Source organism: Podarcis cretensis (assembly GCF_951804945.1).
Source record: "Podarcis cretensis genome assembly, chromosome: 16".
Classification (NCBI taxonomy): Eukaryota; Metazoa; Chordata; class Lepidosauria; order Squamata; family Lacertidae; genus Podarcis; species Podarcis cretensis.
In genome coordinates this window covers 36,433,343-36,454,887 of record NC_137186.1, presented here as the reverse complement: position 1 = coordinate 36,454,887, position 21,545 = coordinate 36,433,343, and the positions used below count along the sequence as shown (strand labels likewise).

At 46.1% G+C, this 21,545-nt stretch overlaps 1 protein-coding gene across 2 annotated transcripts in view; it reads left to right on the top strand.

Moving 5' to 3' along the window:
- Positions 1-21,545, top strand: part of ADGRD1 (adhesion G protein-coupled receptor D1) — a 275,448-nt gene that overhangs the window by 130,289 nt on the left and 123,614 nt on the right. For both annotated transcript variants that reach the window (XM_079956568.1, XM_079956569.1), the window contains 2 exons: positions 3,255-3,328; positions 10,264-10,387. In XM_079956568.1, coding sequence (XP_079812694.1) covers positions 3,255-3,328; positions 10,264-10,387 — 198 coding nt within the window. The remainder of the gene's footprint in view (positions 1-3,254; positions 3,329-10,263; positions 10,388-21,545) is intronic.

Sequence of the window (21,545 nt, the reverse complement as noted above, 5' to 3'; positions counted from 1 at the left end):
GAGAGAGAGAGAGAGAGAGAGAGAGAGAGAGAGAGAGAGAGATATTTGGTGCCATTTACGTGAACCAACTTATAGTACAATGTGAGCTAAATTAGATTTCCCATCTTTCTTATATATCCCTGTTAGTTTGCAGAGGAAGCTTGTAATAATTGGATCAAAATGCAACAAATTCAAGCATGTGGAAGTTTGCACATATTTGTTGTTGTTGTTTAGTCATTTAGTCGTGTCCGACTCTTCGTGAACCCATGGACCAGAGCACACCTGGCACTCCTGTCTTCCACTTCCTCCCACAGTTTGGTCAAACTCATGCTGGTAGCTTCGAGAACACTGTCCAACCATCTCATCCTCCGTCATCCCCTTCTCCTTGTGCCCTCAATCTTTCCCAAAATCAGGGTCTTTTCCAGGGAGTCTTCTCTTCTCATGAAGGGGCAAAAGTATTGGAGCCTCAGCTTCAGGATCTGTCCTTCCAGTGAGCACTCAGGGCTGATTTCCATAAGAGTGGACATGTTTGATCTTCCTGCAGTCCATGGGACTCTCAAGAGTCTCCTCCAGCACCATAATTCAAAAGCATCAATTCTTCAGCGATCAGCCTTCTTTATGGTCCAGCTCTCACTTCCATACATCACTATTGGGAAAACCATAGCTTTTACTATACGGACCTTTGTTGGCACATATTTAGGTTCCTCCAAAGGAGGCTGTAGTCAGAAATAACAGCAGCATCTCTCTAATCATCAATATGGGCTTAAAATGAAACAACTCTCCACTTATGAATTTGTGTGCCGTTCTAGTTGGAAGGGGCTAAACTGATTGAGGGATGCCTTTATGGCTGAACATTGGTTTGTTTTCCCATGAAAAAAAGGTTTGCTTCCTTGAGGTCTGCCAAGGACTTTCGTTTGGAGGGGTTGAAAGTGCAGCTGCATTCCTTAGCTTTGCAAAAACAATTTTGCTACGATACATAATGAAAAATACAGCCCACCTGATCTTGGTTATGTTCTTTCCAGATTTTTTTTTGAAATTAAAGAGTTATTTGGAATGGTTATGTAATCATGCAATTATTGCTGTACTTCTGTATCAAATCAGTTTTTTTTTTTTAAAAAGAGCTAAGTTAAATAAATGGAATTCTCCTAAAGTGCTTTTCCTCCCGTAGATTGCAGACACAATATGTGTAAATTTATATCGATTGCTATACTTAAGAGAACATGATATCAGGTTCTGTCTGATGGCTAATCTTCTTGTACAAAGAAAAAACAAATATTCCAACTGAGAAAATTTTGGGGAAATGTAAAATTTAGAAGTGTTTGAGCGATGTAGGATGGATTGCTCACTGGGAGCCAGGGAAAGCATGATCTTTGAGAACAACATCTGAAACAATTGTCTACGGGGGAGGAATCCACTCAGTCCACTTTTTGCAGCAGATTGGCTTGATTTCATGTTTCTGAACTTGTTTGCAGATCAAAATAAAACCGTTTATGCAGCTCTCCCATTTCTGCAGTGTAATTTTGATCCCACAACTGAATATAAATATTTTACATTTTGCACATAAATGCATGTGTAAATACATATCGTATATATTTTTTTAAAATGTGCTTTTTAAGGAGAAAATTGCCTTCAAATTCATTGAAAAATGTGTGCTTAAATAAATGTTTTAACCTGTTTCCCTCCCCCCCAGTATAACAACACAAGAAGTCCCATGCAATAAACGTACCCCTGCCCCTCATGACAGCAAGATACAGAGATCAGAGAAATATATCCCACCACAAGTGAATGTGCATTGCCCGAGTTTGCATGTTGGCCACTCACTGCTTCCACAGGGGACAACGATTGTGGCCCCTCATGCTCCACAGTCACCCCTGGGAGCCAGAGCACATTCTCTCGCTGGCCATTGGTGGGGGAATTCCCCTTGGCTGCCGTGATTGAGGGGCTGTTTTCCCACCAAAGAGGGCAGCTTCCAACAGGCCAATCAGAGGCCCTGCTTGGAAGGAGTGCCTCGCTGGATGGCTGGGCATAATAGGTAGCTACCTTCTATTGAGTCAGACCCATCGTTCTATCTATCTTGGGATATCTGGCTATCAACTGGCTCAGTATAGTCTATTCCAGACATGTCCAACCGGTCAAATCTACAGGTAGATCCCCAGATGATCATGATTGATCACGGGATCCTTATTGATCGTGGGATTAACTGAATTGGGCAATGAATCTATCTGCCTCCCGCTCCCCTTGCTCTGTGTCATGTGGGCAGTCGTTTGGCATCTGCTGCTGGCGATTGGGGATGCAATAGTTCCCCCCCCCCTTTTGGCAATCCTCACAGAACTCTAGCCCAATGGCTGCCATTAATCTGATTTGAATTTTATAATGAAATGATTTTTAGAATGTTGTATTTATTTTACTGTTGTTAGCCGCTCTGAGCCTGGCTTTGGCTGGGGAGGGCGGGATATAAATAATCCCCCCCCCATTATTATTATTTAGGGCTGCATGTGTTTCTAAGCGACTTATTGTTTGGTGAGCAAGTTATGGCATCTCCCCTTAAAATAAGCTCAACAACTCTGGGCAATCCACCCATCCCACACACTCTCCTCCTAACCTTCAATGACAATTGGTAGGTCACTGCCAGTTTTTTTTTATACAGTGGTGCCTCGCAAGACGAAAAGAATCCGTTCCGCAAGTCTCTTCGTCTAGCGGTTTTTTCGTCTTGCGAAGCAAGCCCATTGGCGGCTTAGCGCTATTAGCGGCTTAGTGGCTTTTAGCGGCTTAGAAAAAGGGGGGGGGGGGGAAGGGGAAGAAAGTTGGAAAAACTCGCAAGACATTTTCGTCTTGCGAAGCAAGCCCATAGGGAAATTCGTTTTGCGAAGCACCTCCAAAATGGAAAACCCTTTCGTCTAGCGGGTTTTTCGTCTTGCGAGGCGTTCGTCTTGCGGGGCACCACTGTGCTAGGAATAGATCTCAGCCTCTTGGGAGTTGGACGTGCCTGGTCTATTCCAATTGGAAGCAATTTTTGGGGGTTTCACCCTTACCAGGAGATGCTGAAGGTTGAATCTGGGACCTTATGCATGAAAAGCAGATTCTGTTCCACTGAGCCAGCTCCCTCCTTTGAGCATCCCAATGCAAGCAAGTCCCTTGGGTTGACTTTGGATGCTATCCAAAGTCTCCAAAAGGAACTTTTTGGGATGCCAGCCAACATCTTGTCTCTACCCATGGTAGACTCCAGTGTGTCCCGGTTATCCATTTGTTTACACGTCTTCTTTCTTTCCTTTCAGACTGCTCCCCAATACAGCCAAGTCATGAACGAAAGCAACCAAGTGAACTTTTACTGTGCCTTTTTGGATTACAGGTGCGTGACGTAGTTCTGTATTTGATCAGAGGATTGAGCCCTTTAAATAAAATAAATGGCTACAGTACCAGAGAATTACTTTGCCCCACCCTTCCCTCCGTGTTAGGTTCATGGGAACAGTCAAAACAATGAAATCATGGGCAATAAAATGAAGACGGATTACTCGCCCCATTACTAAACTAAGTAAAGGGATTTCTTACTCACATCTGGATTTTAAAAAAGGGAAGCTGGAACACATTTCTGAACGATAAAGCCCACCATACGGATTAGAATGCTAATCATCCTTCGGAACAGTTCTCCAGCATCCGTTCCCACACTGAGATTGAAATTCAGACCAAAACTGATCATGTATTCAGAAGGCCAGCCTTTGTTGTTCAAGGGAAGCTGTGCAAGTTACATCTCCCCCCCCCCCCAGCCTAAAGAAAGTTCTTTTAGCTTGAGTGACAAGTTATCCCCTTTCTGTGAATTTTTTCCTCCTTTCAGTGCCACTCAGAATGTAACATGAAATTATAAATCGTTGTAGGCCTGTGACCTGCTAGTAAAGAGTGGGTAATAAATGAGATAGTCATGATGACAATGATGATAACAGAAGATAATAGTGCTACAAATGATGGAAGTCTCCAGTTTGAATAACACCTCTGCTAAGATAATTTTATTTTTTTATTATTTTTAAAGCCAGTTTTATTGCTGTTTTAATTGAATATGTTATACCAGTTTATGTAAACTGCTTAGATGCAGTATATTTGCTAAAGCAATGCAAAAATCTGGCATCATAATAATAGTAATAATAATAATAATAATAATAATAATAATAATAATAATAAATAAACAACCATATACGGCCTTAGGCAGGCCATTTTCTATCCATCTCAGTCTTCCCTTCTGCTGTCTGCAATATGGGGAGATAATGCAATTTGCTAATGAGGTTGTTGTAAGCAGGGGCGGAGGAGGGGGGGATTGGTGGGGCGGGTCACCCCAGATGTCACCACTGAGGGGGTGACAACATGCCATGTGGCACTCACCACAAGGCCTGCAGCATGCATGAGCCACGTATCTCTCCCGAGAGTGATGCAGTGGCTTGGGCGCCCGCAGGCTCTGCACTGCCCCAAACGGTCCGCCTGCTGCCTCCCCCTCAGCTGTAGGGGGGCTGAGTGGGAGGAGGCAGGCATATTCCTCGGAGGCCCCACAGAGCATCCTGCCCTGCCTGGCCCCACCTCTGCAGGCAGCTGGCCCCGCCCCTGGGCGCAGGGCATGCACGCCACCCCAGGCGCCCAATCGGCTTGCTCCACCACTGGTTGTAAGTAAGGGTTGCAGTTATATAATGCAGGTATAGCACTTTGCATAACTGAAAGCTTGATACAAAAGGAAGTATTGTTATCATTGTCACATTTCTCTGTAGTGTATCTTGGATGGACTGGCTTCAAATCTGAGGTACTCAAGCCTTCCCAAAAGGCTTACCTGGCTGTGGTTGCAGTACTCCAAGCTACTGCTAGGTTACCTTTTACATTTCCCACAGTGCCTCAGAAAGCTGCTAGGTGAGCGTAGTCACCCCACCCCCTATGTGTCTACTCAACCACTTAGATCTGTGGGACAGGCACTTTTACAAGTGCCACAAAATGTTCGTTCTGCACTTGGAAGAAACTGTTCTTCCACTGTGGCAGCACCTACACTTCGGAACTCCATGCCTATTGATATTAGGCTGGTGCCTTCTCTACATTGTTTTCAGTGCCTGCTAAAAACTTTTTGGGTTCCAGCAAGCCTACGCAGGCATGTAATTTTAGACCATAATTTTTGGTAGGTCATTTAAAAAGGATGATCTTATATTTTTCAATGTAACTTGTTTTTAACAGTGGTGGTTGTTGTTGATGATGCTGTTAGTAATTTTAATTTAATATTTTAGAAAACTGCTTAGAGGTCTTTAGTTTTAGTAAGTGGTATATTAATTTTGTTAAACAAATAAATGGTAGGAAATTGAAAGGGGGGCCAACCGGCTGCCTCTCACAGCTCGTGGGGGATAAGGCTGTGTCCCACCCCTTACTGCTGAAGGCAGTATTCCTCTCACTGCCAATTCCTAGGTTCTTTTGGCCAGTCATTCAGCAGCTGATTGCATTACACCTGGAGAGCAATCCTTCAACAACAGTGGTGCACAATTAGTTCAATTGTTAATTTGCATATTCAGTCCTCAGCAAAGAGTAACGTATGTGTACCATTAGCATAGCATATGGCGGATGCTGAGCTTTGTTTTGCAATGCTTTAAGAGGGCTGATTTACACAATCAAGAAAGCTTTCTTTTTACCCCAGAGTTGGCTTTCTGACAGCAGCGCCAGCTTATGTACAGTGGGAAATTGCAACATGTTTGAGCTGCACCTTCATGCCAGCGGATTGTTGCTGATTCCCTCTTTACTGTAATATAAAGTCCAAAGGCACACAGTACAGCTACCTTCATGAAGCTAAGCCAAATTTGTTCTCTGCTTCACTGAGAGGCCACTTGGTAACCAAGGATCAGGTGATGGGAAAGTCCCCACTCTTCCCGAGACCTTGAAGAACTGCTACCAGTCAAAGTAGACAGTAGTGGTCCAGATGGGCCAAGAATTTGGCCTGGCATAGGATAGTGTCCTGTGCTCCAAGTTGAATTGACATCTATGGAAGCAAGGTAGGCTATCAGGTTGGCCACCGTGAGAACAGGACGCTGGACCAGATGGACCATTAGCCTAGGGTTGCCATACGTCTGGAATATGGCAACCCTACATTAGCCTGGTTCAGCAGGCTCTTCGTATGTTGATGTAACTAAAGAGGTCCTCTAGCTTCAGCCACCTGTAGCAACTGCTCACTACTACAGGCACATAGAGTGTTATTTGCATGTGTGTCTCACTAAGAACGTAAGAACAGCCCTGCTGGATCAGACCAAAGGTTTATCCCATTCGGCATCCTGTTCTCGCAGTATCCAGGTGTCTTGGGGGAACCCTGAAGGAGGACTTGGGTACAATAGCATCCCCACTTGCGATTCCCAGTAATTGGTAATCAGAGGCGGGCGCTCCCTCCGTTGCGTGGATTCGAACTGCCAACCTTCCGAGCCAACAGGCTCAATGGTTTAGACCAGGTATAGGCATAGGCATAGGCATAGGCAAACTCCAGCTCTCCAGATGTTTTGGGACTACAACTCCCATCATCCCTGACCACTGGTCCTGTTAGCTAGGGATGATGGGAGTTGTAGTCCCAAAACATCTGGAGGGCTGAGTTTGCCTATGCCTGGTTTAGACCACAGCGCCTAGCAGTTCAAAAGCACACCAGTGCAAGTAGATAAATAGGCTCCACTGTGGCAGAAAGGCAAATGGCATTTCCAAGCACTCTGGCTTCCATCACGGTGTCCCGTTGTGCCAGAAGTGGTTTAGTCCTGCTGGCCACATGACCTGGAAAGCAGTCTGCAGAAAAACACCAGCTCCCTTGGCCTGAAAAGCGAGATGAGCGCTACACCCGATAGACGCCTTTGACTGGACTTAACTGTCTAGGGGTCCTTTACCTTTTTGCCAAATCAGAAGCACATTGCCCCGGACAGTGGAGGCAGGAGATGAACAGCATGGCTAGCAGCCAACGAGCCACTGATATTCTCATACTACACAAATTATGAGGCAAATGTGTCAACCAGTCAGCTTAGATATCTTTTAAATTCAGGTTATCTGTCCTCTGGACACACTAGGATACTGGGTGTGTGTGGAATCCTTGCTGTGCTGCAATAACAGGTTTAGGTTGCCAATGCACACACACACACACACACACACACACACACTGTTCTGTCCTTCTGGGGTTGGTTCCCCCCCCCTTTTCTTTTGGGGCAGTTTTAATGATGGAAAGTTACCCTGGGATGCCTTGCCTTTCTTTCTTCGGAGAGCTCTGCAGGGGCCGATCTCTTCCAATTTAAAAAGCTCATTTCCTTTTGAAACTTCAGCGGTGAGCTCACCTGCATATTTATGACAGACTCCTGTTGTGCTCACTTTATGAGGCAACTTTTGATAGAGGTGTATAAAATTATGCATGATTTGGAGAAAGTGGATAGGAGAAGTATCCCCCCCACCTGCTTTCTCATAATACTAGGGCATATCCAATGAATGTTTGACGACTCATGACAGACAATAAGAAATACTTCTTTACACAGGAGGGACGCAGGTGACGCTGTGGTCTAAACCACAGAGCCTAGGGCTTGCCGCTCAGAAGGTTGGCGGTTTGAATTCCCACGATGGGGTGAGCTCCCGTTGCTCTGTTCCAGCTCCTGCCAACTTAGCAGTTGCTGTTCTGTTGCTCCTGCTAACCTAGCAGTTCGAAAGCACATCAAAGTGCAAGTAGATAAATAGGTACCGCTCTGGCGGGAAGGTAAACAGCGTTTCCGTGCGCTGCTCTGGTTTGCCAGAAGTGGCTTAGTCATGCTGGCCACTTGACCCGGAAGCGGCACGCCGGCTCCCTTGGCCAATAAAGCGAGATGAACCCCAGAGTCGTCAGCGACTGGACCTAATGGTCAGGGGTCCCTTTACCTTTACTTTACACAGGAAATAGCTGAACTATAGAATTGGCTTGATGAGAAGTGGTGATGGCCACTCACTTAGATGGCTTTAAAAGAGGATCAGGCAGTTTCATGGAGGGCAAGGCTATCAGTGGCTACTAGCCACAATGGCAATGGTCTACCTCTGCTATTGGAGGCAGAGCACCTCTGAATACCAGTCGCCAGGAATCACAAGTGGGGAGAGTGCTGTTGCACTCTGGTTCTGCTTGCCATGAGCATCTGGTTAACTAATGTGAGTCCTCTAAATGGGTCCTTGGTCTGATCCACCAGCATATATATATTTTTTAATGAAACACATGTTCTGGGCTGTATCCATTGTTCGGCATATTCTGAACAGACCTGTTGAAATTAATGAACATGACTAACTTGGGTCCATTAATTACAATGGGTCTACTTACCGTACTTGGATGCAAGCTTCTCTTTCTTTTTGGATTTGGGTAAAGAATCAAATGTGCACCCAACTTTAGGCAGCTGGCATTTACAAAACAATTTATTACAATTTTGCCTTATAATCGAATGAGCTTTACGGAAGGCGAGGTGATGTACATCAGTCTATATTAGCTGCTCTGAGACTGTAGAATTGTCAGGGAACTGACATCGGAGCCAGAAGTGGAGGCAGGGCTCCCAAGCAATGCCGGAGAAGGGCCAAGCAGGGACAGAGGGAACTCATCGGCTGGGGAAGGAAATCAGCGTAACACCAGGGATAAAGGGGGGCGGTTGGGGGAATCAGAGAGGGGTCTCCAGAGAGGGGTCTTCGCTGGAGACCAGCGGGGAGAGCACAGGTCCTCCTCTGCCCACACCCACCCTGCGCAGAAGACTTCCGCGCAGGGAAAGTAGGCGTAGACTTGGCGTCAAAGAGCTTCTGTGCTGGAAGAAGTTTAAGAAACACCCACTGACGGATTCTGCTAGTGACTGAACAGCCACGAAGTGAAGGGCTGTCCAGTCAGGAAAGGTTTAACCAGGCTACCTAGCCAGGAGTGGTGGCAAACTTACGCACGAGCAACCCCATACATCCATTACAAGAATGAAGGCAAGGATAGAGTGGAAAAGGCTGGGCATTGCTGTGCAACTGCAGTTACACCAGAATGCAATTGTTGTAGTAGCTGCTTTGTGCAGTTGCAATTGCTGTAGGATGATCTCACCCGAAAAGTGCATAGCTTCCCTTTCTTCATGGGCTTTAGAAGGGGTTGCAAAACTCACATCTTTTCCACTGGCTTGTCCGTGAGTTTTCTTGCTGGAACGCCATTTTATCTTCTGTGCTTTATTTTATATTGTGTTTTAATCCAGAGTTCTTCAACCTTGAATCCCCAGATGTTGTTGGACAGCAGATCCCATCACCCATGACTTTTGGCTAAGCTGGTTGGGGATTATCATAGTTATAGCCCAACAACATCTGTGAATGCAAGGTTGAAGAGCACTGTTTTAAACTGCTTGTATGCATACTGACTTGTGGAATATCTTAAAGGCTTCAGACACGGTTTTCCCCGGTCCTCATTGGAGGTGTGAAGCATTGACCCAAAGATCTTTTGTCTGTAAAGCATGCACTAAATGGCTCATCCCCTTACTGTTTGTGATAGCCTTTCAAACTACTCTTTTTAGAAAGCTATTGGATCCCACCAGTACGCTTTTTCTGAAATTAGGAGTCAAGAGGTGGGGTGTGAGGATTTCATTATATCTTTTCCCCACCCATGCTTCATTATTCAAGCAGTGGTGGGTGGCGCTGTGGTCTAAACCACTGAGCTTCTTGGGCTTGTCAACCAGAAGGTCAGCAGTTTGAATCCCCACGATGGGGTGAGCTCCCGTTGCTCTGTTCCAGCTCCTGCCAACTTAGCAGTTTGAAAGCCTACCAGCGTGAGTAGATATATAGGTACCACTGTGGTGGGAAGGTAAACGGCATTTCCATGTGCTCTGGTTTCCGTCATGGTGTTCTGTTGCACTAGAAGCGGTTTAGTCATGCTGGCCACATGACCCAGAAAGCTGTCTGTGGACAAACGCCGGCTCCCTCGGCCTGAAAAGTGAGTGCTGCAACCCCATACAGTGGACGCTCGGGTTGCGAACGTGATCCATGTGGGATGCACGTTTCCAACCCCCAGCAGCACGTCTGCGCATGCACAGGTTGCGATTCGGCGCTTCCAGTACTTCCGGGTTTCGGCGGTCCGTAACCCCAAAAAACACAACCTGAAGTGTCTGTTAGCTGAGATATGACTGTAGTCCCCTTTGACCGGATTTAACCGTCCCAGGGTCCTTTACCTTTACCTTAATTCAAACAGTGGTTTAGACACTTAGATTAGATTTTATAAGTGATCTCAAACCTTGGAAAGGCAGTGCAGAAACATTTTAAAGAAAATAACATGGACACCTATTCTTATGCACTTTGTAGCAACGGAAGTGGTGTTTGGTCTAATGAAGGCTGCGTGCGTGATGAAGGAGATTCCAACTATTCGGTCTGTTTGTGTAACCATCTCACAAACTTTGCCATTTTGATGCAAGTTGTACCACTCAAGGTAAGGATTTTCCTTTTTCCCTTAGACAATTTATATGAAACTAACTCTCTCTCTCTCTCTCTCTCTCTCTCTCTCTCTCTCTGTGTGTTTTAAAAATTTTTGCTATTGAATCTTTGTTTACATTGTACGGCTCTTATTGAAATTTGGTTGGTCCTTCCACAGCCCCAAGTTCAAGGTCTGTTTGCAGGGGTGGAAACATGTAAAATAAATAAATTAAGGGGAAAAAAATAAAACAAACAAATAAATTGTGGAACTTTAAAAGACTAATAAATTTATTGTGACATAATAGATAGTCTTTGCTGTTTTGCAGGAAGAGACTGACCCCCCCCCCGACATAAATATAAAAGAATATACAGAATATTTCCTCCCAAGGTTCACTTTATCTAGGAAAAATAATGTTAGGCTTCTGCCACATGAACCAATTATTGAGAGATAATAGGCATACATTGTGTTTGTGACTTTTTGAATGCTTTCCCACATGAAAAGGAACCCACCTTGAATGAAGAAAGGTAGCACACCAGGTGAAAGCTCTATTTAACCTTGATGCACTGTTCTTACGAACAATGAGCTTTTTTACTCAGGGGATGATTCAAAACTGCAATTCCCAATCTACCACCTGAGTTGGTCCAGTTCATAATTCTACCTCCTCTTCCTGCTTAATGCGACATGAATTTTCGCAGTGGAGATGTGATTCTTCCCATGTTGGCGGTAGGCTTGACCTAATCTCATGAGGTTGATGTTGAGTGGCATTGTTAGATGGGAAGACCTCTGGTTCAACAAGGAAAATAATTGGCCACACTGACTCCAAGGGTTAGTAGGTTATGCAAGAGCCCGAGATGAAATATTTCAACATTGTGCAACCAAGACAACTGGGAATCCAACTCCCGGTGTTGCTTGCCAAAGACCTTGAAGCTGATTGGACTCATTAAGGAGGACGACAGTTACAATTAACAGGGAAAGCTGCAAGCATGAGTGGAAAGATTTCCCCTCCCCGCCAGGGACCATAAAGTATTGGTTTTGCATTTGACTTCTTTCTCGCTGTGCGTGTTTCTCTCCACAGACAGTTCCAGCCCAGTGCATCTCCCCTGCCAATGTTTGCATAGTTCCCCAAATTTGTTTTACTCAGGGGGTGGTATTGTGTTTTTTATTATTATTGCAAACACAGCCCCCACAGTGATGAATCTTCCATCCCTTCTTTAACACACTGGCCATAATGCTATAAACATGGATTCACAGCAGGCATAGGCAAATTCGGCCCTCCAGATGTTTTGGGACTACAACTCCCATCATCCCTAGCTAACAGGACCAGTGGTCAGGGATGATGGGAGTTGTAGTCCCAAAAAACATCTGGAGGGCTGAGTTTGCCTATGCCTGATTCACACCCATGAGCCACAGAGCTGGCTCTATTATTAGGCAGAGTGAGATGGGCGTCTCAGGTGGCTGACACAGGGAGTGGCAGCAAAGCACTTTAGGACAGAGCTGTATGTGTCGCGAAACCTGCCATAAACCTCCACTGGCCTGGTGTTTTCAGCTGCAGTGGAGGATGCTGTTTAGGGTGCTAAATGGTGAGGAACGATGGGAGTTGTATTCCAGCAACACCTGGAGGGCCACAGGTTCCTCATCTCTGATTTAGAAGATTGCTAAAGGTGCTTCCTCAGTGGCTGGAACATATTGCTGAAGCGAGTGGTGGCTGGCCTAGTAGACACATCTACCAGGCACTGGGGCAAAGGATATCAGGATTCTGCTGTGTGTATATGGCTAGAGAGTGCCTGAAATCCCAGCTAGCAGGCCAGTGTGCCAGTCTATAAGTCAGTTTGAGGTCACGAGGTTCCCAATTCAAGTTGCTGAGTGCACACACACACACACACACACACACTGCCTGGAAGCTGGTCTGATGTGCTCCAAGAACTCATAGCAAATCAAGCAGTGGTGCAATAAATATGCCCGTGACTTGTGAGCCCTGCACTCAGGAAAGCAGGAGTAGGGACATTTTTTCCTGCCAAGGCCAGTGGTGACTGGTGAGACGCAATGAGCGGAAGCCAACAGGAGGTGGCGCCAGAACCAATGACAAGGCAGAGCCAACTATTTCTAGCTTTGACCCCATCTTCCTCCCTGCCATGCCCTCCAAGGGCAACTGGGACTAATGCAGATGGAGCTGGCAGGCTGTGTCGCCCCCTGGTAAAGGTAAAGGTAAAGAGCATTAGGTCCAGTCATGGCCAACTCTGGGGTTGCGGTGCTCATCTCGCTGTATTGGCTGAGAGAGCCAGCATACAGCTTCTGGGTCATGTGGCCAGCATGACTAAGCCGCTTCTGGCAAACCAGAGCAGTGCACGGAAACGCCGTTTACGTTCCCGCCGGAGCAGTACCTATTTATCTACTTGCACTTTGACGTGCTTTCGAACTGCTAGGTTGGCAGGAGCAGGGACCGAGCAATGGGAGCTCACCCCGTCACGGGGATTCGAACCGCCGACCTTCTGATCAGCAAGTCCTAGTCTCTGTGGTTTAATCCACAGCGTCACCCGCGTCCCTGTCACCCCCTGGACTGGTTGTAAATAAATAAGTTGTTGCTGGCAAAGAACAGCCTGAGCTTGGAGGGGCAATGCACAGTCCTAATGGCCCAGCCTCCAGTTGCTTACTGGTCAAGGGCCATTTTTAGGCATCTCTTGGGAGTGATGGGCATGGCTGAAACCTATGGCTGCAATTCAACTGTTTTTAATATTGAATTTAAATCGTTGCAACCTGCCCTGGGACCTGATAGTGAAGGGCAGGTAATAAATTTAATAAATCAACAATAAAGGGTCAGAGCAAAAAGTTGGCATGGCCACCCCTTCTCTTCCCACCTCCCCCTGCTTTCTGTCCCCACTAAGCAATCTACTCAGGGAGGAAGAAATTGCTCTTGCAAGAGATCTGAACTGATTGCTTGCAGAAGGTTTTGCATGGCTCCTCCCAGTGGTGGGCCTTGGGGTCTCGAATTTCAGCAGCATTGTGTGCAATGCTGATGTTTGCTGCCCCCCCCCCAGGCCTCTCACACTCCATTCTAAATAATAGTTGTGGCGCCCCCTGTGGCTCCCTTGAGGCTCTGCAGGTGAACTGGTTAAGGTAAAGCTAAAGATACCCCTGACCATTAGGTCCAGTCGTGGCCGACTCTGGGGTTGCGGTGCTCATCTCGCTTTATTGGCCGAGGGAGCTTCCGGGTCATGTGGCCAGCATGACTAAGCCGCTTCTGGCGAACCAGAGCAGCGCACGGAAACGCTGTTTACCTTCCCGCCGGAGCGGTATCTATTTATCTACTTGCACTTTGATGTGCTTTCGAACTGCTAGGTTGGCAGGAGCAGGGACTGAGCAACGGGAGCTCACCCCGTTGCGGGGATTCAAACTGCTGACCTTCTGATCTGCAAGCCCTAGGCTCTGTGGTTTAACCCACAGCGCCACCCGCGTGAACTGGTTGCACTCCCCTAAATCTGCCTCGGCTCCCCCTTCCATAATTCCAGCCATTTTGGCTTCCCCTCCCTCCTGCGCTCCTCCTGGGCTTCTCTCCACCTGCGTGAAATTAGGCTGGGGGCCACATGATATTAGGAGAGGGCCTTATGCATTCAAGCTGCCTGTCCCTACACTAACTACAACCACACACACACACACACAATGCCTCATAGCAAGTTCAGCCTCGCTTCCCCCCTCTTCCCTCCACGCCTCGCGCAAGGCATGCTCAGTCACACAGTCAAGAAACCACAGAGAGAAAACCGCTCAGGATCCTGTGACGGATTTGTGAGTCGGTTAACCGCAGTTTTCAACTCCAGCCAGATTGAAGATATTAATACTTGAGATACTTTTTTTTTATTGCGCCTGAGGAACGTAAGGAATGGAAAACTCAAAACAGGGCGAGCATTTCTTCATTGCTAACTTCCTTTTACAGACTCTCCTCTCTTTGGCCCAAAACTCTAGATTAAACTACCCAGTTACTCGACATTTCTTTATTTCTTCAATGTCTTTCCAAGAAATTTTCCTAAAGGGTTTGAGCTCGTCTCACAATGTTGGAGCAGAAGAGATCTATTTACTTATTGCAATTTACTATTCACTATTTACTCTTACTTCTCAGAAAGGTCAGTTGGGAGGGACACTGCTATAGCAGTGTGACTAATAAATACACAGAAATAGTTATTCCTCATTCAGTGCATGGGATAATTTATTTGTTAAAAGAATAGTAATCTGTTTGCCATTTTGCATTGCTGCCTGCCAGGATTTGCTATCTGAAGAGAAATATAAATAATGCCCAGCTTCTCCATCAAGAGTCATGCTCCGTGTGATGTCTATCATGTAGTTCAGCCTTGATCGCAAGCCTCCCCCCACAATTGCCAGCATATGGGCCTCAATCAGGATTGAGACTATAATAGAGACCTAAGGTTAAACACTCCTTACCGCTTATGCTAGAGTTCTGGTCCCATTCAGAACTTCTGTGCTAGCAATCTGTGAAAGAAAACACATGCTTCAAGGGCAGAACGACACAGTCAACATGTGCATAGAATGCACAAACCCAACCATTACCCTGGCTAGAAGAGACTCTTGTCTGAAATCTTCAAGAGCTGCTGCCAGTCAGTGCAGACAATAATAAACTAGAGAGTCCAAGGCTCTGACTCAGCGTAAGACAGCTTCTTGTGTTTCAAGACATAGAGAGGCATCTTGTATAAGGCTCAGGCAATTTGTCTGTCTAGCCCAGTATTGTCTGACTGTAAGTGGTTCTCTGGCAGGGGCATTTCACATCAGGTGTTACCTGTGGGTTTTTCTTAACTGGAAATTCTGAAGATTGCAGCTAGGACAATCTGCGTGCAAGGTATGTGCTCTGCCACTGAGCTATGGGCCATGAAGCGAGGACTTCCCTCACTGGGGATTGTGTGCCTGACTCTCCAAACCTCCCACACCACACAAACTGCAAGTGCCAGTTCCTGGAGTTCAACTTGAGTCCTCTTCTCTGCTGCTTCTCTGCCATGGCTTCTGGCAGAGACACTAAGTGAACCTCCTCCTCAGGCCCCTCCTCCTCTGTTTAAAGGTAGCATGACCAGCCACACCAGGACTTCAGAAAGTATCTGCACCAACCCGTTTGCCTGTGCAACAGCACAAAGCCATGGAACAATAGAAGCATCTTCAATAAGAACACATAGAAACAATGTCAAAACACTGTTAAAAATTCATATCCAATACATAAAGGTAAAGGGACCGCTGACCATTAGGTCCAGTCATGACCGACTCTGGGGTTGTGGCGCTCATCTCGCTTTATTGGCCGAGGGAGCCGGCGTACAGCTTCCAGGTCATGTGGCCAGCATGACTAAGCTGCTTCTGGCGAACCAGAGCAGCGCACGTAAACACCGTTTACCTTCCTGCCGGAGGGGTACCTATTTATCTACTTGCACTTTGACGTGCTTTCGAACTGCTAGGTTGGCAGAAGCAGGGACCGAGCAATGGGAGCTCACCCCACTGCGGGGATTCGAACTGCCAACCTTCTGATCGGCAAGCCCTAGGCTCTGTGGTTTAACCCACAGTGCCATCCGCATCCCATCCAATACATAGAGTGGGATAAAAGGCTTGTTGAAAACGGAAGGTCTTCAACAGGCAATGGAAAGACAACAGAGGTGGCACCTGCCTAATTTATTTATTGAATTTTTACCCCAAATTTCATCACATCCTCACTGACTCCCCACAACACCTCTGAGAGGTAGGTTAGGCTGAGAGGCAGTGTCTGGCCCAAGGTCACCCAGTGAGGTTCATGGCTGTGTGGGGATTTGAACCCTGGCTTCCCAAGTCCTACTAGCCACAACACCAAGAGGGAAGTCCAAAGGGTACCTGAGGCCCAATTCTTACATCATATGGAGGGCATCTCCTAATGAGATGGTATCTGTGGGGTGCACCCTCCTGCAGAGCACAATCTTTTATATATTCTGATCTCGAGTTGTATAGAGCTTTGCACATCTGTACCAGCACCTTGAAAGTAGCTTGGGAGCTAGCTAACATGCAGTGGTTCAGTGCAAGGGACAGCTCTGAGAGATCAGCTGAACAAGAAAGCCACAGGTTGAACTACTCCCTGAGAGCTCTTGAGACCCTGAGCTCAAAATAGGACACATTGTTTTGAAGAGTGCGTAGAACACCCAAGTCTCCCTAGCTTTTGTACCTGCGACCAGAACATTTTCAGCGCTTTCCCACAATTGCAAGTATTGAAGTATGGTTATCATAAAATAAAATAAAATCCTCAAGTCTCTGTGCCAGATACCAGATTCTACAGATAGTACATAGAATTCGGTACATGCCGAACTGGAGAGGGCAAAGTGTTCTGACAATAAATCAAAGGAACATTTACAACTCAGTGCAATTAATTTTTTTTTAAAAAAATCCCTAGCCTTAACTTTTTATATATAAAAAAAGAACAGTGGTTTCCTGCTGCTTTCAGAGCTTCCCCACCTTCTAAATAAGGCAAAATCCAAGTTAAAGCACACACCTCAACTTTAACTCCACAACTCAGTCACTTAACGTAATAGGTGTTAAAAGCATTGAAGGCTGTGTAATAAATTATTGACCATGGTGCACATCCCCCGCTCTGCCCCAAAGAGCTTTGCCTGAATTAATAGCTTTGAGGCTATCTTGAAAGATGAGGGGTAAATACCTTAAATTGTGTGTGTGTGTGTGTGTGTGTGTGCGCGCGCGCACGCGTGCATGCCTTGTTGTTGTTTTTTGAAAGGTCCATCAGCTGGTGATAGCTGCAGAAAAATAGCTCTGGTGTGGTGATGTCAGAAATGGCTGCGTCTGTCTGCAGCTGCCCCGTGTGGCAAATCTTTGAACTGCAGGTGCCTGCTTTTCAGCAATGTAGGTACTTCCAGGTCCTGGGCTGACTTTGGCCACCCCAGTCTGGATCTTTCTGGGCAAGAAGGAGTAATAAGAGGACTTCCTGTTCCCGGCTGAGCCTTGCCTTTAAGCAACAAGCTCTTGCTGAACACTGACACGTTCCTATGCTCTCAGTTGTTCTTCACTTCCCACCTCTCCACCTTCATCTTCTACTTGCTCCTCAGCCCTGGCTTCAGGCGTATTTCTTGACACTGCCTCCTGGTAGGGCTGAATTTGGCAGCATCCCAAAGCAACCTGGGTGTCAAGGGCACCCACCCCCCAGCCAAAGGAATGCACACGGCAGATGGTTAACTCTTCAAAGCTGACACAGTTGGTTCTATGGCTCCAAATACCCATGCACACCAGTCTAGCATCTAGGCAGTTATTCCCAGGTCTGTGGTCTATGGCACAGTTGCAGCAACAGGGGGATACTCACCCGCACCAGCTGTTCCCTGATGGTCTGTGCGCATGCAGCTGGAGACTATGCCTGCATGGAAACTGCCTCTGCTCTTCCCACTTCAATTCTCTCCTAGTTACGTGGCAAGGTCCCAAACCCTCCCGAGATGTTAAGTAATAAAGACACATGAGACCAGTATTTTAGGTTAATGAGCTAAAAAGGCCACAACTTTATTGGTTACAGAATGTGAGTGCTATTGGCTTAGGCATTGGAAACAAACCAACTATATCTGACTCCTGCCCATATGCAGGAAGTCTTGGAAGGGTTAACCTCCAGTAGGGGGAGCCCTGCTGATGCACATCAACTAGGAACTCCTCCAGGGTCACCGCTAAGGGTCGTGCCATGGCCCTAGCCCCCCCATCTGGGGCTTCGGACAGAGACCACGCCCCTCAGATTCCTTTAATGGAATACCCTTGAATTAGGAGGGGTAGGTGATGGCCACTACCTCCCCTCCAACCGAATACTCCAATGCCTAACTGCCAAACCTTACAAAGTTGTGACAATTTGCTATGAGGTAGGTGAAAAACCAAATGGCTGGGTGAAATATTCCCAGCCTTAACAGGTTTATCAAGTTTTTGAAGCATGCTAAAAAGGTATGGCGAGTCCAGTAGTAGGCATTCCATTGGCAGCAGTGCAGTACTAAGCCTTGTCTCACAGCAATTCTGCCCAGCAACGAGAAATGTGCTGGACTTGCAAATAGGTCTTGCCCAGATGATAATGGCAGCCAAAAGCAATGGTCTCTTCTTCTCCCTGGCAGATCTCTGTCAAGCCAGTCGCCAAGCAGAGAGGGGAGAGAGCACACTTTCTTGGTCAGGGATGTGCTGTTCTCATAGCTGTCAAATGGTTTATGCCTAAGCTGTGGGCCCAGCAGGGAAACTTTCACCTGAAGAAGGCAGTCAATGGCCTTTCTCTTTGGTATGTTGTTACAGGTGCCACCAGAACAGCTGGTGATCACATCCTTGAGCACATCAAAAGGGAACCTGCTTTTTAAGGAACTGTGCCTTGGGCTCTGTAGGGACCCTGCTATCGACCTGTTTCTCTGCAGGGTTTTTTTATATATATAAAAAATACACTTTTGTAATGATTTCTTTTAAGATGACTCAAATGTAAAATCTTTATAAAAGCCCTTTTCAATCCAGAATTCTTGCATTTATATAAATTCAAGGCGGCACATCCCATTTCTCCACCTGATGTGAAACGGGAAGGTGCCCTTCTCAAACCCTCCCTTACCGGGGTCATGTGGTGGCACCCACAAAATGGTGGCTTGTGGAGCTCTTGTTCACAAATAGAAGGCTGGAGAGCCATTGTATGTTCTTCCCTTGGGAGATAGGCATAAAGGGACAGATTTGCCCATTTTTCTAAACTGTCGATTGTATACAGTGGTACCTTGGTACTCAAACAACTTGGAACCCAAACACTGCAAACCCGGAAGTAAGTTTTCCGGTTTGCAAACTTTTTTTGGAAGCCGAACATGCTCTGTTTTGAGTGCCGCACTTCCGTTTTGAGTGTTACCCTGAGGTCTGTCTGTTTTTGTTATTTATTTTGTGTTTTTGTGGCTCTTTTTTGTTTTGTTTGTGTGACTGTGTGGAACCCAGTTCAGCTACTGATTGATTGTGTGACTACAGTATATTGTTTATTGCTTTCATTTTATGGATCAATGGTCTTGTTAGATAGAAAAATTCATGTTAAATTACTGTTTTAGGGGTTGTTTCTAAAAGTCTGGAATGGATTAAACCATTTTGCATTACTTTCTATGGGAAAGTGCACCTTGGTTTTGGAACGCTTTGGTTTTGGAACGGACTTCCAGAATGGATTAAGTTTGGGAACCAAGCTACCACTGTACTGCTTAGACTTCACTGTACAGCTTGATGATTAAGCCCATCTGTAGGAAAATATGCTGGTTGTCCCGGAACAGTGTCTGGGTGTTGACTCACGAGTTGATGTTGCTTCTACCAAATACACAAGTGACTGTAAAGAAAAAACTACTTCCGTAATTTATTTGTTTGCTTGTTTATACTCCTTATTATGGAGCAGTTGCCCTTGGTGATGTATTTTTGTGTGACTTTGCATTGTCCTGAGTAGGGCTGGCCGAAATCTGGTTTTCAACACTGTGATACATCACCAGCTAAACATCACAATATACCAGTATATTACGATGCCTGAAATAAGAATGGCAGTCCAGAGGCATTGGCTGGCTCCACGTTTTTTGCCATATCATGATTTTTGCTGGTGCCTGCTATTGTGATTCGCTGCCCCCTGTGCAGGAGGTAGGAGAGAGCAGAGCTGGCAGAGTTAACAGGGGCTGAAGGAATCGAGGGAAGCATTGGCTGGCCTCATGGTTTTCCCCACATTGTGTTTTTTGCATAGCACTCACATATCATGTTCACAATATATTGCCAGGTCAAAAATTATGAAACTGGTATCACAATATGGACTTCAAACAGGTTTCAAATGATACCTCACCCTAGTTTTGAGTTGTGATTGAAGGCATGAAGTGGGAGTTTTTAGGGGGAGGGTTATTTTGGCCCCACCCTTGTTTTGAAGAAATCGATACTGAAGCACTTTTTATGGTCTTTGGAATTGTGATGGGAGTTGCTGTCTAAAGGGGAGGAGTCAGTTTCCTGGCCCAAACTATTGCATGCACCTATAGTAGCACTTGGGATCCTGGCATCTATTTGTGTTTGGTCTCCATGTTTTTCAGGATAGCTGGGCTTTGGATCTTATGCTGAGACCAGATCTATGAATTTCAGTTTCTATTGGTTTCAGATTTTTCCAATCTTAAGCTCAGTTTTCTACATTGCTACACTGGTTTGCAATTTTTAAAAGTCCTCGTGAAAATTCACCAGTAGTTTTGTTCAAATATCTCCTTATATACACATTTCTGTTTTTTACCTAATAGTCACTTTTGGCAATGCATTTCCCCCTAATTCAATGCATCTGTGTGGGTTACTTTCACTAACATTAAGATGTATGCATCTTGATGCACATTTTAAACTAGCATACAGATTTTTGAACACACTACTTACCGTATTTTTTGCCCTATAGGACACACTTTTTCCCCTCCAAAAATGAAGGGGAAATGTGTGTGCATCCTATGGGGCGAATGCAGGCTTTCACTGAAGCCTGGAGAGCGAGAGGGGTCGGTGTGCACCGACCCCTCTTGCTCTCCAGGCTTCAGGAAGCTATCCACAAGCCTTGGGAGCCCAACGGGAAGTAGTTCCGGGCTCCCACAGCTTGCGGAGAGCTGCCTGCATCCCAAAGTCTGGGGCGCACGCCCCGGGCTTCGGGCAGATATCCCCAAGCCTGGGGAGACCGGCGTGACTTCCCGCTGGGCTCCCTAGGCTTGCGGATAGCAGCCTGTTCTCCGGGCTGGGGTTGGGGGAAGCTCGGGCTTCCCCTGCCCCAGCCCAGCGCCTGGGGGGGAAATAAAAAAAAAACCTTTATCCCCCCCAAAAAAACTAGGTGCGCCCTATGGGGTGAAAAATATGGTACTTGCAGAACTGCATTGCAAAATTTGGAATAGTGCAAATTCTGAAGAACGGTTCTTTCAGTTCACTTTTTTTTTTTTGACAATGTGAATTAGGAATCCATCTGTCAAAAATGGGCCTTGCGGGTGGGTGAGCCAATTCTCCGTTCATTCTTCATGTAGAAAAAGGTTCCCTCCCGCTCTGTTTTATCTAGTCTTTCCCTTAAAATCCTAATATTGGTGTTTGTAAACTTCACTGAGAGTCTTTAATTGGCTGAAGAGTGAGATTAAAACAAGCTTTAATCAAACAAATTCCCACTGTCTCTGACCATGCTGATCTATGGTACTCTTGGCTGGATCATGCAGAT